General features: G+C 35.8%; 1 protein-coding gene across 4 annotated transcripts in view; it reads right to left on the bottom strand.

The window, feature by feature from the left end:
- Positions 1-5,887: 5,887 nt before the first annotated feature.
- The window catches only part of PCGF5 (polycomb group ring finger 5), a 62,125-nt gene continuing 53,943 nt past the window's right edge, over positions 5,888-14,069 (bottom strand). For 3 of the 4 annotated variants that reach the window (XM_054276716.1, XM_054276715.1, XM_054276717.1), the window contains 2 exons: positions 13,808-13,867; positions 5,888-11,688 (listed from right to left, as the gene is read on the bottom strand). In XM_054276716.1, coding sequence (XP_054132691.1) covers positions 11,641-11,688; positions 13,808-13,867 — 108 coding nt within the window. In that variant the 3' untranslated portion in view covers positions 5,888-11,640. The remainder of the gene's footprint in view (positions 11,689-13,807; positions 13,868-14,069) is intronic. The other variant, XM_054276718.1, reaches the window with a different exon arrangement.

Below are 14,069 nucleotides of genomic sequence, written 5' to 3' on the forward strand. Positions count from 1 at the left end.
GTAATTATTTTCCATATCTAAAAGTGCACTTACTGCCATTACTTGTAGTATTCCTGTAGTACTTGTGTACTACAGGAAAGGACAGAACATTACCTATAAATAGTTTAGAAAAGATAGGGTGTTTTTGCATATAAGAATGTTTTATTTTCCTGTGTGACTTTAATGGGATAGATGCCCATTTTTAATGGGAAAGGGAATCTTGCGAACCTGAAAAGAAAGCCTTACAAACAGTCAGGAAAGGAAATAGGATCAAATGAAATGCAATTGAAAAAAACCTCAAAAAAACCAGAAAATCGTGAGTTTTAGTTTCTTCAAAAAATAGGCTGTGAGGAAATGAGCTGCATTGCAAAGGACCAAAACATGCCAAAACTAAGCTCACAGATGTTGCAAAAGCAGGGAAAAAGTCAAGGAGGAAGACAAAACATGGAGGGGAAGATATGAGGGACATGGCATGGATACTTGAAAAACAAAAAATAAGAGAAAAAAATCTTTCCCTAAGTCAAAGCCATGCAAAGGCATGGCATGCCATCCAGGGCAGGGACATGCACCAAAGATTCCTCTATTGGTCCCCATTGAAATCGCAAGATTCCTTTTCCCTTTCCAAAAGGAAATGAAATCTTGCGATCCTGAAAAGAAAGGCTTACAAACACTCTGGAAAGGAGATAGGATCAAATGAAATGCAATTGAAAAAGCCTCAACCTTTTATTAATTGTGGATGCAGCAGTCTTCTTCCCAAATGAATATGTTGGAAGTGTGCCACTGGAACATGGTGCTCATTTTACATACTGCCAGCAAATTTCTGTTGCTCTAATGAAACCTAAATTACGAAATCACTTTTCTTCTGAAAAACATTACTCTTACCTATAATGACATTGCATTGCATATCCTCCTCTAGAATAAGAGAGGGAAAAATAATTAGGGTAGAAAGCAATGTGAATCATAGTTCCAACAGGGATATTCATGTGCTGCACCCTTGATGTAAACAGCTGTTTGTATTTCACCTAATTTCCTCCTTCCATAAAACATAATACAGCCTTATGACTTATCAGGCATTTGTTACTATTCTTATGCATGAGGTTTTTTCCCCCCACAATGGTTCTCTTTTTAGCTACCTGAAACAAAGTAATTATTTAGAATAATTTAATCACTGCATTTTAAATGGAAATCTTCCTTGAGGAAAAGTTTGCTATTTAGGAGTAGAATTTTGCACTTCTATGCAATTCAATTTCTGTTTAATAAATAATGATATAACATTATGTAGAAGCATTATGTAGAGTTTGGCTTTTTTTTCACTGAGTGACCTTAAATCTCAGGAACACTTTTAGAAGAAGGGAAAGTATTGATTTATGACCTTTGACAAATCTGGAGGTCAAATATCCCATGTGAAAAAGGTCCAAAGAAAGCCACTGAGGCTGCACTGCTTCACCTGCACAGGGTACAGAGCAGCCAGTGGTGCCACAGCTGCTCTCAGCCTGTTAAAAAACAATTAACAAATTGCAACTAACAAATCCTATTTAATCATATGCATGTGTTGCAATGTGCTGCATTTCACATTTTGTGCTCACGAGCAATTGGTTTTTTCCTAACATGTAGAAGGATTTTACAAGAAGATACAGGATGTACTTTGTCTCAGATTATTTTACTCCAATCAGCAATCCTTTCTATTATTTCCAAATCTGAGCCACATCTCACAACTCAGAGGTGGTGTTGCAGACAAAAGGTCCAAGTTGTCTTGAAAACAGGGTTCCCTCCCTCCATTGTTTTTCTTTGCAGTAATTCCGTATATAGTGTGAATAATGCTACTTTACACCAAGGGCTCACTTGTAAGGATATCCTCTATCTTCCAATTTGTATGCACATTTGTTTTACACTACCTTAGAGTTAAAACAACTCAATGACATAATAAAGCTAAGTGCACAGAATAATAAACACTACTGAAACCATATTAACTCAGAAAAACATCAAAAAGGGAGAGAACAAAAAGCACTGAAATTAGGTTAAAAAAAAGTTGCAGAATCTCTATGGGATTGCTCTTTCTTTTTTTAAAAAAAGCCTCAAGCACACAGTCACACTGTAACCCACCTGGTTATATTTTACAAATGGGGTCCCAATTCCAGACAACTTTTAATGTTAGGCAGAACTCTGCACCTGTGAAAATGAACAGTAGCACTCTATGACATTAACTAGAATAAAATCAGGCCATGAAAAAGCTTCTGTTTTTTCTATAATGAATAATATCACTGCGTTCTGTTTTGTACTCACACTTCTGTGAGTTGACAGTATGCTTGCATGATTAAGATATAAAGCGAGCAAATGTTTTAATTCAAATATTATTACAAATGACAAAGAAGTCAGATAAAACCAGAGATTTTTTTATTGCACAAAATAAATTATATAGAAACAATGCAACAAAACAACTCGTATTGTAGGCCGCACAACAGATGTTACAACATGAATATATTTATTGCTTTGAGAAAGGAGCAATTCAGTGCTAGTAAGCAGATTAGTTATACTTCTTGCTCATCTAGATTTTTCATAAAATTAATCCAACTGGGCTAGAGGCATCTTGCAGCATACAGGTCAAGCCAAATTGTTGTTTGTTATTATCCATTATAAAGGTGCTGTAAACCCTCTTGACATTAGCATGGATCACCAATTTAACATCACCAGTACTGAGCCATACAGGTAGTTCACTGTTAGAAATATCATTACTTATCTGATACATTTATACACAAGTTCTAGAGGCCCACTCACAGGCTTTGCATGAGCTGTTGTTTCAAAATAAATTTTGCTTACAAATGTGGATGCAGATTTGAACAGGCTTCACTCTACATCAAGAGGCACGACCAAGAGGTTGTTTTGCCAAAAAACCCCAAGAACAGCACTTCCTGTCCCTAAATGGAAAATTGATCACTAGGGCTGACTCAGTTATAAGTGTCTCACTTTTTCTAGGGCCACACTCAGATTCCAGATTAAAAAACTCCTCACATTCCTTTGGTAGAACTGGGTGAAATTTACAGTGCTTTTTAAAGTACTTCAAAACACAACATATTTGGTTCTTCGAAAGATACAAACTTGCAGCACTGGTATTGCACTCAGATCAAATGGATTTTAAACTGCTACTTTGTGGACCCTGAGATGTTTACCCTAATGAATTACTACAGAAATCAGCTCTTAACAAAAATTATAAAAATGGGCAATGTTCATGTAATAAAACATATCAAATCCTGATCAACTACAGATCTTTGCAAAGCATGAACATAAATGAGCGAATGCCATTTCAAATGTTTATAATCTCAGTCAAATTCTCCCCCAGTTTGTCAAGGACACAAGTATTTACTCAGTTGAGTTCCTACCAATGAATTCTACTGCTGGAGTACACATTATTGCAAAACTTACTCATGAGAAGGTTAATATAATAAGAGTAAATTTAAGCAATATTAGTCACCCATGAAAGGAAATTAAGTGAGGAGGTGGGAAGCCTGGCTCATTTCAAGTTTCAGCTACAAGGATAATTATGGAAAGTCACTCCACTGAGGTCAAGCTGGAGAACTTAACTGAGCATCAGGCCCAAGAAGTAGATCTCTGTAGAATCCCACTGAAATAAGTAAAGAGATTTTGGATTGTACACTAATATGTACACAAACAAATATGGTTGCCACTCTTTACTATACTTTAATAGAATTATTTACGTATTTTTTCTTCCCTGAAACTGTGTGAATGCATTATGATGAAACAAAACACAGTTGAAAGTGAGGTTTCAATTAGCTGCAAAATATTATCAGAAGTAAATTATTCTGAATTTTAAAAAATAGTATTAGCCCAAATTCTCAGAATCTTTAGTGATGCCCTCACATTCCATGCATGTACCCAGCAGCAGTTTCCTTTGAAGGAAGGTAAGTATTAAACTTGACTAATCTTGCACACTTTTTCATCGAGGGGACTCTTTATTAAACACTGTATGTAAAATTCTGTCATCTTCTAAAAAATGTTAGTAACATAGTAAGATTCAACTAAACAGCCAGATATACCCTGAAATGTCCATTGAAACACATGCAGCACAAAAAATGATTAGCATTTTTTATACTTATTATGAAGTAGAAAAGTTATAAGGCAGGATGAAGCTAATATCAAAGATGAAAAACAGCACCACAAGCCTGTGTTTTGCAATTGCTTTCTGGTTGGACACAATGTATTATCATAGTCAGATACAACTGATTAATGTGAGAAATGCATTTAGCCCAGCTGTACTAACTATACAGCTTCACACAGAATAAACATTCCATAAATCAAAAGAAATTGCATTTGAGCACAAAAAATAAAAAATAAGTAAGTGATTTTCTAAGCAGCATTTTGTTTTCTTCTTTTTTTTCCAAAACATTAACATAGATAGATATTGGACTGATTAAATATCTACAAGTGCTTTTCCTTTACAAAAATACATATATTCGTAAGAGTAGGATAGACTGTCATTAACAATGACCTGTGTTTTTTTCACTTCAATTTGAATGATTTATAAGCTAAATTTTACAACCACAAAAAGGTTTATTTGTAATAGGATGTTATCACTTTTGACAAAAAGCTTAAAACATTTCATATTTTAAAACAAATTAGCAACGTAAGATCACAATATGTTCTATGAGCTCCTAAGTACTGTGAGGGCTGCTTTATTAAAAACTGGTAACTACTGATCAAATGCAAGGAAGCATTAGAACATTACTACTGCTCACCATAGGCTCCTTTCTTTTTACTTGGATCACAGCTTATATAAGGACACTTAGGCCCCCACCCCCAAAAAATCCATTGAGAGTAACTCTATATCATCTATTCAGTAGCCTGGAACATCCAACAATTCAGGCTTTGCATTAATTTAAAAAAATGCAAAATACTTTCCTTTCGATAGTTAAGTCTGCAATAAGGGAAAAAATGATGCATTTCTTCATGTTTGTGCTAAGAAGCTTCTATTTGAGAAAAAAATATGATCAGTAAGTATTAGAATGAAATCTTTCAGCCAGCTAAATAATTATATTGACCTATTACTTTCCAGTTTAGTTAGCCACTATCCTGGAAAGGGAAATCGAGATAATTTGGATTTTTTTATTCTCTCTGTTTTATACTTCACAAGTAAAATAATCACTTCTTACTAATCAATGGTCTCACATCAAGGACAGCAATGCCATTTGCTAAAAAAATAGCTATAAAAATCTGTAAAACATACTTAATATCTTCTCATTATCCTCCAAATCAGTCCTTTCCACCCTCCAAAATATCACTGAACTACAACTAGAAACCCCAAAAGTAGCTTGGTGACTATTTTGTGCTTTGGAAGGTTTACAGGATTGACAGCACACTGAGTTTTTTGTTAGTTCACAGGCCAGGTATAGCAGACACATCAGTAAATGCAAGCCTTTGTGCTTTTCCTCAGGAGCATGAGCTGGGAGTCAGAGCTACTCTATGTCTGTTGACTAAACCTCAATGCTATTCCTGTTGTTTCTTTCATTTCTAATTTGTTTTGGAAACTGCTAGGTGTGCCTAACCCTTCAGCTTGGTGACACAGACAACTGCCACTGGTTCAGCTCTGCTTGACTGACTCCAGGTACCTCTTGACCATTTAGGCACTCCAGGAAAGTGTCAATGTCATATTCCAAGTTCATTTCTGGGTGGCATTACCTTTGGTATTAAATAGGTCCCTTAAAACTATCAGGCAATCAGATTATCCATAAAAATAGTTTATTTTTAAAAAACCCTAGTTTTTAAGAACAAACTAAGTATCTGACAACAAAGACTAATTTTAAATCAATAAGTGTGTGATATTTTTTCAGTAAAAATGGAGCATGTTTCATTTTACCACAACAAAATTCAGGAGAAGGTTGAACAAGACCAACAAGAACAATATCTACCATACTCAATATAATACAAAACTGAATTTTAAGAGTAGAATACCATTATAAAATATGTGCCTTGCACTTTGACAATAACCATCTTCATTACAACTTCACTTGTAATAAAACCCTCAGTATGTTAACTAGCAGCAAAACCATTTTACTGTGCAGCTATTTTGTATAACCTTCTCTCAACTCTTTGCTTTACACTGACTGTCATAAGGAAAAAGGAAAATGCACAGTAGCTACTTCTGTTCACCTCATCCTGTCAACTGTCAGCCGTGTTAGAAGCATGTCCTAAAAATACATGTACAAGTTACTTCAAAGAAGAGGACCTAATGGTTCAGAAAAGCAAACAAAGTCAAACCAATGCCTATCTTTGGTTAAAATGAATGTAACAGCAAAATCTACTGCTCTACAGACAGCTCTCATTCCAGAATTTCTCCTCCATCCTGAGCTTACCAAACTTTGTCTCCTTCTGCAAATACAAAAGATAGCCTGGACATTTCTACCCCTGTACAGAGCTCCTCTGCTTCACTGCCCCACTCCAGGACCACAGAGACCTAAGTTAAAGAAAAAGCTACCCAAATGCAAAAGATTTATGGCACATACCTTGGATAGAAGGATCTTTTGGGCATTAATTAATTAATTTCCTATTCTGCAAACTAAGGTTTTAATCTGACCTACAGGAAGTGCAGACAGAAGGTAGAAAAGATCAATAGGTACATCTCCTTATGAAAAAAAAAAATTAAATATTGCAAGATCATCTTTTGAAGGACATTCCTGCAAGGGATGTTTCAGCTGAGGTCTGAAGGTCAGAAAACCCCTATGTGACAAAATTAGAGGTAAATGTGCAGTTGGAAGTTTTCACATTTCCTTCAGGTGAATCAATCCCCTCATGTTTTGGAACTCATCCTGGAACACACTCCAGTAGGCTACAATCCCTCCTCAAAGAAGTGTTTTTAGCTGAAACCTGTATAGAAGCATAACCTTGCTCAAACTGACTGTGAAGGACTGAAAATGCAGAGCTGTGAAAACTGCTGAAATCCATGAGAGCTGTCTGATAAATGCAACCTGTGAGCTGACACCTCATGTGCAATTTCACCTTTATAAGTCCTTAATGTTTTGACTTTTGGGTAGGAAATGGGATGCAGTATGGGAATGGCCAAAAGATGTCTAAGAACGTAGAATTAATGACTGGAGAGAGGGTGCCTGTTTAGGCATTTTAACTGAGAAAAATAAGAAGTCAACAGAGCCTGAAGTAAAATGAGAAAGGAATATGCAGCATGATATATGCATTTTTAGAGGAAGCTAAGAGATGCTTTCAATCCGCCAGATTAAGAGAAGTAACTGGACCAAACTCTTGGATAAGGATGTAAGTCTTAATTGCCTTTGCACTTTTCCAGAACAAAAATGAGTTTGATCAGTGAATCAAGAATAATTTTTTTCTGGTCAGTGAATAAATACCTCTTGTCTGCAGTTATATGAAAAAGTAAAAAACCAACAAACAATTCAACTCAGTGATTAGTTCAATTAAAGGACTAAGCCATGGCCTATTTTTTTTAAACAGCAGGGAAGAAAAAATTGTTTACTTCTCTCACTAAGTCATGAACACCAGTTATTCATGGGAGAGATGAGATGGAACTCTGGACCATTATTTTGTCTGCAGTAAGAGCCTAGCTTATATCTAAATGGAATGGGATGGGATCAGTCTCTTTTCTCCTGCAGGCACACTAGAACTGTTTATGATAAGAGCAGAAAAGTCAAGTCAAGCTGCTGAAACCTATGGAGACAAAAAGACGAAGATCCAGAATTAAAGGGTTCCTCATGCAGAAAATGGAATATTTTCAACATAAAAGTACTTATTTTAATATAATTTCTACTGAGAAAGGCTGGTTTTAACTTAAATTATCTAAAAGAACACATTTCTTTTTATCCTCTTTTCCCATGAAAGCTTCTCAATAGAGTATGCTTATGATATATTCCTGCTGAAAATATTAAGACCATAGATAAAATTCAGAAGCAAATATTACCCTGTCAAATGAAAATAATGGGCTTAAAAGGTATTCTCTATTAGTAATCAGGCACTTCTCTTTGTGTAACATTTTCAGTAAAGTCAAGATAATACTTGTGTAACTTTTTTTTGTATAACTGCAAGCTGGCTGAGTATGCACAATATACTTCTTGCACTGCAGACTCCTAGGACCCAAATCCCCAAAGCTTTCATGTGAACAATACCAACTATAGTAATGAGTCACTTCAGTTATTGCAGCAATCTTATCTGGTATTTCATGAAAAAATTCCTTCACAGGACTAGGCCCTTAGCTACCAGGAATGTAGTAATGCATCATCGAAGATACATTTCTTGATTAATAATCTAATTCCATATTGTTTGAGATATTACAGATCTTGTTTCTAAATTCTAGCTGATGGCTTGTTACTTGATAAATGCAGCAACCAGCTATGCTCAAAAAAAAGTTGTTTATGATTTTCATTAATGAGCTTTTCACTTCTAGGGGAAAAAATCCAAGCAGCACCAAATGTACTAAATAAGGGACAGCAAGGTTAGGTAGTAGTGCAGAATTTTTTAGGTCCATCTGCAGTTAGATACTGCTAATATGGAAAAGTCATAGAAACACAGTGGCAGCAACACTTATTTTATATTCCTATGTTTTACAAGGATGCAGTGGTGACACTTTGTCATGGAAATGCTCAGAATGTGTGACTTTATCCAGGCATCAGTTCTAGCATGGCATATGGTGCAGTCTGAAGGGAATGCCTAGGTACTCATTTCACTTTACCCCATCTTTGGCACACAGGAATCTGCACATGCATTCTCATATTCCTATGGTGCTCAGATACTCTTAATTGGCACAAATAAATAAATCTGTGTATCTGTAGAGACATGGCACATATGTACTATATGAGTGAAAATTTCCTGTAAAGAAGGCAGTGCCTGTGTTGAACAAGCTGCCCACTTAAGATATGTATTTCACTGGCACTTTACTTTTAAAAAAATGATTAAACTATAGCAGCACTCAGGCACCATGCCATCAAACCAGAAATGCAGAAAGCGTAGGTGGTTAGTTCATGCATTTAATGCCGCCATTCGCAGCTGGGAACGTCGGTTCAGATCTGTCAGTATTTTCCATGCTCAAAATGAAGATTTGCCTTCTGTAATCCAGCTTTAACTTGCATCAAGAAAATACCAGGAATGGAAACCAATGTCCATCTCTGATTGAGAAAATTCATGATTCTCTGAATTATGAATATAGGAAGTTATCAAACAGTCGAAAAAGCTTCTATTAGTTGCCATTCCACCGCCAAAGTAAAATAGTGCTATTCCAAGGGTGCTGTTAGGTGGATGGATTAAAACTTGTATGTTCCTGTCTTTTTACAACAAGTCTGTTCAAATTTTTTCAAAACAGCAAACACAATTGTTGACAAAAAAATTGTGCTGCGAACCAAGCAGAAATTATGCTTAAGCATCCTAGCATTAGTTTTGGGAAACTGAAACAGGTGTTTTATGTCAAGCAAATTTACAGTGAAAATTCTGGTATAAAAACACATGAAATATATAAAAATTGTAAGGTGTAATTGGTATGTGCATGTAAATATTTACAAATCATATCCTATTTCTACTGTACAAAACAACTGTATATATTAAAGAGAAGAATGATTTTCAATCAGAAAGCATGCTCTGCTCTTCCAAGCTGCTCCATGAGGTGGACTTCTTTATACAAGAAGAATCTATTTTTCCCTAGAGACTCTGCAGAGAAGGTCCCTCCCTACAAGGAGCATCTTCTTTCTGTCAGGTAGTGCATCACAGGCTGGGTGGGCAGCAGGATGTCTGCTCCCTGCAGCCAGCACGCCCCCCCTGCCTGTTTCTGGGCAAAGCAGGGCCTGTGCTGGCCAGCACACTGCAGAAAGGGGCAGCAGCTTCTTCCTAAACATCTTCCTTCCCCAGTTCCACTGGCATTCCACAATATGTGCAACCTTGACCTGTAATGGCAGGGCTCCTTAGCAGACTGCTATTGACAGCATCTTGATTTCTGCATGTCATATGGGCTTTGGAGTGCAGTGGTAGGATTCAACCCAAGTTCATGGGATTCCTCAAGTCACCAATGTTAGAATGCTTAACAACGTTAAAGGGGCCAGACCTAATCCGCAACCTGCTTATTTCTCCTACAGAACATACTACTGTACATGAACATAAACTTACAAAGCCTTACATCTATCTTTTGTATTTGATCCCAAGAAAGATTTTTCACTTTGTCTATCTAAGAATGATCAGTTCACTCTACAGTAGCTTGTGAAAAATTGATTTGGTTCCTTTTTGCTGTATGCAAAAGGCATAAGGAAAGTAAATAGCTATCTACAACACTAGCAGGCATGTACTAAGTAGAAATTGCATAACATGACTGAACTATAAGTATCTCCAGAGAATCTGATCAGAAAAAATCAACTGACTTTTAAGCAAAGACAACAGAAGACAGAAAACATAAACATTGCTATGCTCCCTGCAACATTACAAAAAACCCCAAGGAACATCCCATACTAGAACCAATATGCTTGTAATACCTAAGGCAACAATCACTTTTTATCCAGCACAACCAGGTCTTAGGAAAAAAAGATGACCTGAAGAATTATTTTGGTCAGACTGCTAATCTTCAGTATTGCATTACCTCTAATTTTATGGAAATAGTTTTATGATGTGACTTAACTAATGAAAATTTCTGTAATGAATTCTAAACTCCAGATAGTCACAAGAGATACAGTAATGTCATTAAAGCTATATATTTTTTGTCTTAGTATATTATAGACCTCTATTCAATCTTAAAAGAAAATATTTATTATGAAAAGTAGTAATTATGAAAAATTTTGCCTTGGCCATAATTTTGTAGAGGAATTTAGTTGTTCCATAGACATCTGTATTATTTTACCTTCATTTTATGGAGGTTTTATTAGAAGAAATGTAATCTGACCAGAAGCCATTTTTCCAAAAATAGCTAGTATCCCAAATTCCAAACTTCAGGGAAACCATGGAAAGTGCAATCACAAAGGCTACAATGCTTTCAAGCAATATTAGCAATTTTAAGATTTAAAATTAGTATTTTGAATTACCATGTTCTACACCTCTTGTTCAGTGTAATTAATCTTCATTCACTGCAAAAGGACTGTTGCACACTCATGAGTGAGCTATACCTGGACCCATGAGAACCTTATCAAGGAAAAGGTAGTGGCCTAATCACCACTTTTCTAAATATATTTTCTGTACAAAATATTGTCAAGGTATAATCCTTAGTTATTTTTACAGTACTCTATGATTTAAATGATTTAAACAACAATATTCAGTAAAGTAGCAAGTGTATGAAACTGCAACACCACATGAATGAGCACTCTGCCATTTTGCTAGTGTAATCAATAGTAGGACCAGAAAGTTTTCTAACACGCAAGCAAAAATATTCCATAGGTTTTGAGTCTTGACTGTACACTTCATGATTTTGGCTATGATTTGCAGCACACTCTTAAGATACACAAATATCTTATGCACATTTCAGTAGCAGAATGGCACTTGGCTTGCTCTAATAGAAACAACAGAGATGCAACTGACAATTTTAAGAAAGACAATGTCCTTATTTGCATGCTGAAATTCTGGCTGTGTCCCCCCAATCCAGGCACATCCATTCATTGTGCAATCTGTCGATGGGTAAACAAATAGTGCAGGATTCATCTCAGTGGGATCTGGCCCTTTGGTCTAACCGAAGTCAATTCTAGGTCGATACTGAAGTACCATAGGGTAAGACTGAAAACAAGCAAGGGAAAAACAACAACAAAAACAGACAAGAAAGCATGAAGACATGATTCATAAACAATACAAAGAAAATGCAATTAAAGACTACCTTAAGAATAGCTAAATCTTATCTCTAAGACAGAGGTATATGACAATGTTAAATTCATCTCTGTACTTCAAATCTATTAGCTATTTGTCACTGATATACAGTTTCGGTATCTGCTTTTATATATTTCAATATTTATGTTTTATTATATTTATACTTGGGAGTGCTCAAACAAGTCTGTTTTCTGTGTTGCTGTGTTTGATAAAAAGCAATCTTGACAGTTTATACTTTCTAAACCAAAGTATATTTACAGGTGATGTACTTGGAAATTTATATACAGAGGTTCCATAGCTACACTATAAAAAAAGGTCAAATTGCTGTCAGCTGGTTTTCTGAGAGATGACCTTCTCCCCAGATCCAAACTCCTTAACCTCAGATCTAGTGATAAGTTTTTATTGATTCCTACTGAAAAAAAAACCAACAAAGCAAACAAAAAAAAGGCAAATCAACTTCTTGAGTCCCTAAATTGGATAGAACTTGTGGAATGGCAGGGAAGAATGGATGGGTTTCCCAAAAGGGCTGTAGAATATCTGGGCACTTGTTGCTCAAGCCTCTTATTTTTCCATCTGTCAGCATTTCATTTGTCTCAAGTCTTCTTCTTCATTAGCATACTGGATATTTTCTATAGCATAAAACCCTGGCAAATCTCATTGTCTCAGCAGCTGTATGGCCTTAAATACCTCCCCACCATACAACAGAGGCAAAGCTAATATAAGTTTTTCTAAATTCCAAATTTGGAAATACAAAGAATCATTACAGAAGCTATCATTAAAACCAGAAACATTTTGCTTCATTCTTCAAATGCAACAGAGATGAAGAAACAAAGATATAGCCCCAGAGACCTACAGGGTTAATAAACTTTCCATGCCATGATAGTAAAATATCACCAGAACTAAATGTGATAACACTTGCAGGGGATTTACAAACTGGAGTTCAGAGAAATCACAAGGTAAACTCAGAGGTATTAACAGTACCAGGAGTATTTAGGAGAGAAGACAGGAAGCATCACACGTAGTCTGCATGTGCAATTAACAAAAATGTATCTGTGGTATCACAAATTACTTGGTCTCTGATTAATTTTTTCTTTGCACAGGACATGAACACTATTTCATTTAAATACTGTTTCACATTTTGACTTTGAGTATATAAATTGTCTCTAAACGTGTGCAGATCTAATTGGAAGTGCACACAGGCAGAGACAGAGCAATCACCACACTGAAATTGCCAAGTAAACCAGTGAGGCTCGGTGTTTTAGCAAACAAAATCACAAAACTGTACAAATCAAATGCACTATGCTGGGACAATTCTAATTATTGAAGGAAGCATGAATGCAGTAGTTCACTTCCACCACTAGTGAGGAGTGACCCTCTACCACTAGCTCTAATTTTTCCTCAAGACAAAAATAGTATTTCAAAGTTGCAAAATAACTTTTAGAAATAAGTTCAAATCAAAATTCTCAATGAGGAAACTGAAATATTGTTTCAAGGAAGCAGATTGGTCACTGAAATTTAGAAATCAGCTTCAGTTTGCAGGTTCTGGAGGTTTTGCTTCTAGAGATTATTCATTTTCTAATTTTAAAAATATGAAAAGGAGTTTAGAAAAACCTAACATTTTTTTACTCCATCAAAAAAGACATATGAATTCCCACAAAGAGATGAAACCAGTGTAGTCTCTTAATTCACACTCTTAATTTTTGATCCCTTGCCAGTGACTGCCCAATACCGCTTAGTTAGAGCAATGAGATAGCAAGAGGTAGATAATCCTTTGAGGCTGATAGGCCTACCAACCTATAGAACAGTATCTTTCAAAAAAAATCACAAACAAAAACTGGCCTATGGCACAGAAGACAAACTCCTAAATCCTTTGAATAAAGTTTGTGCTGCAGGAATGAAAATGCTCAGACCTTGCTCACAGAGTTTTAGCACTTTATAGTGAGGAATTATAAAAGCTCCACAAGCTGAACTACAATGGAGTGCTGACAGGACCTGGGTGACTGCAGTATGCACAGTTGTGAGTGCCTCTTACCTGATACAAAGTGCCATCCTGTGAGCAGACTTGCGAAGATGAGCAGTTCTGACACCGAAACTGCGGAGGAGATGATTTTCTGATCAGATAAGAGGCATCCACAGCTGGACATACACATTTACCATTTATTGTTTTTTTAAAAAAAGTTTAAATGTAAAGGTTACAATCAATTTACTCATTTTAAAACGGGAAGGAATTGTTTAATGAATAAATGGATATTTTTCCCTTTTCTTGTCTATCTTATGTAAGGTCCACAGCTATG

Source organism: Melozone crissalis, unplaced genomic scaffold (assembly GCF_028551555.1).
Source record: "Melozone crissalis strain CALT ecotype California unplaced genomic scaffold, PUWL_Pcris_2 ptg000019l_1, whole genome shotgun sequence".
In the NCBI taxonomy this organism is placed as follows: Eukaryota; Metazoa; Chordata; class Aves; order Passeriformes; family Passerellidae; genus Melozone; species Melozone crissalis.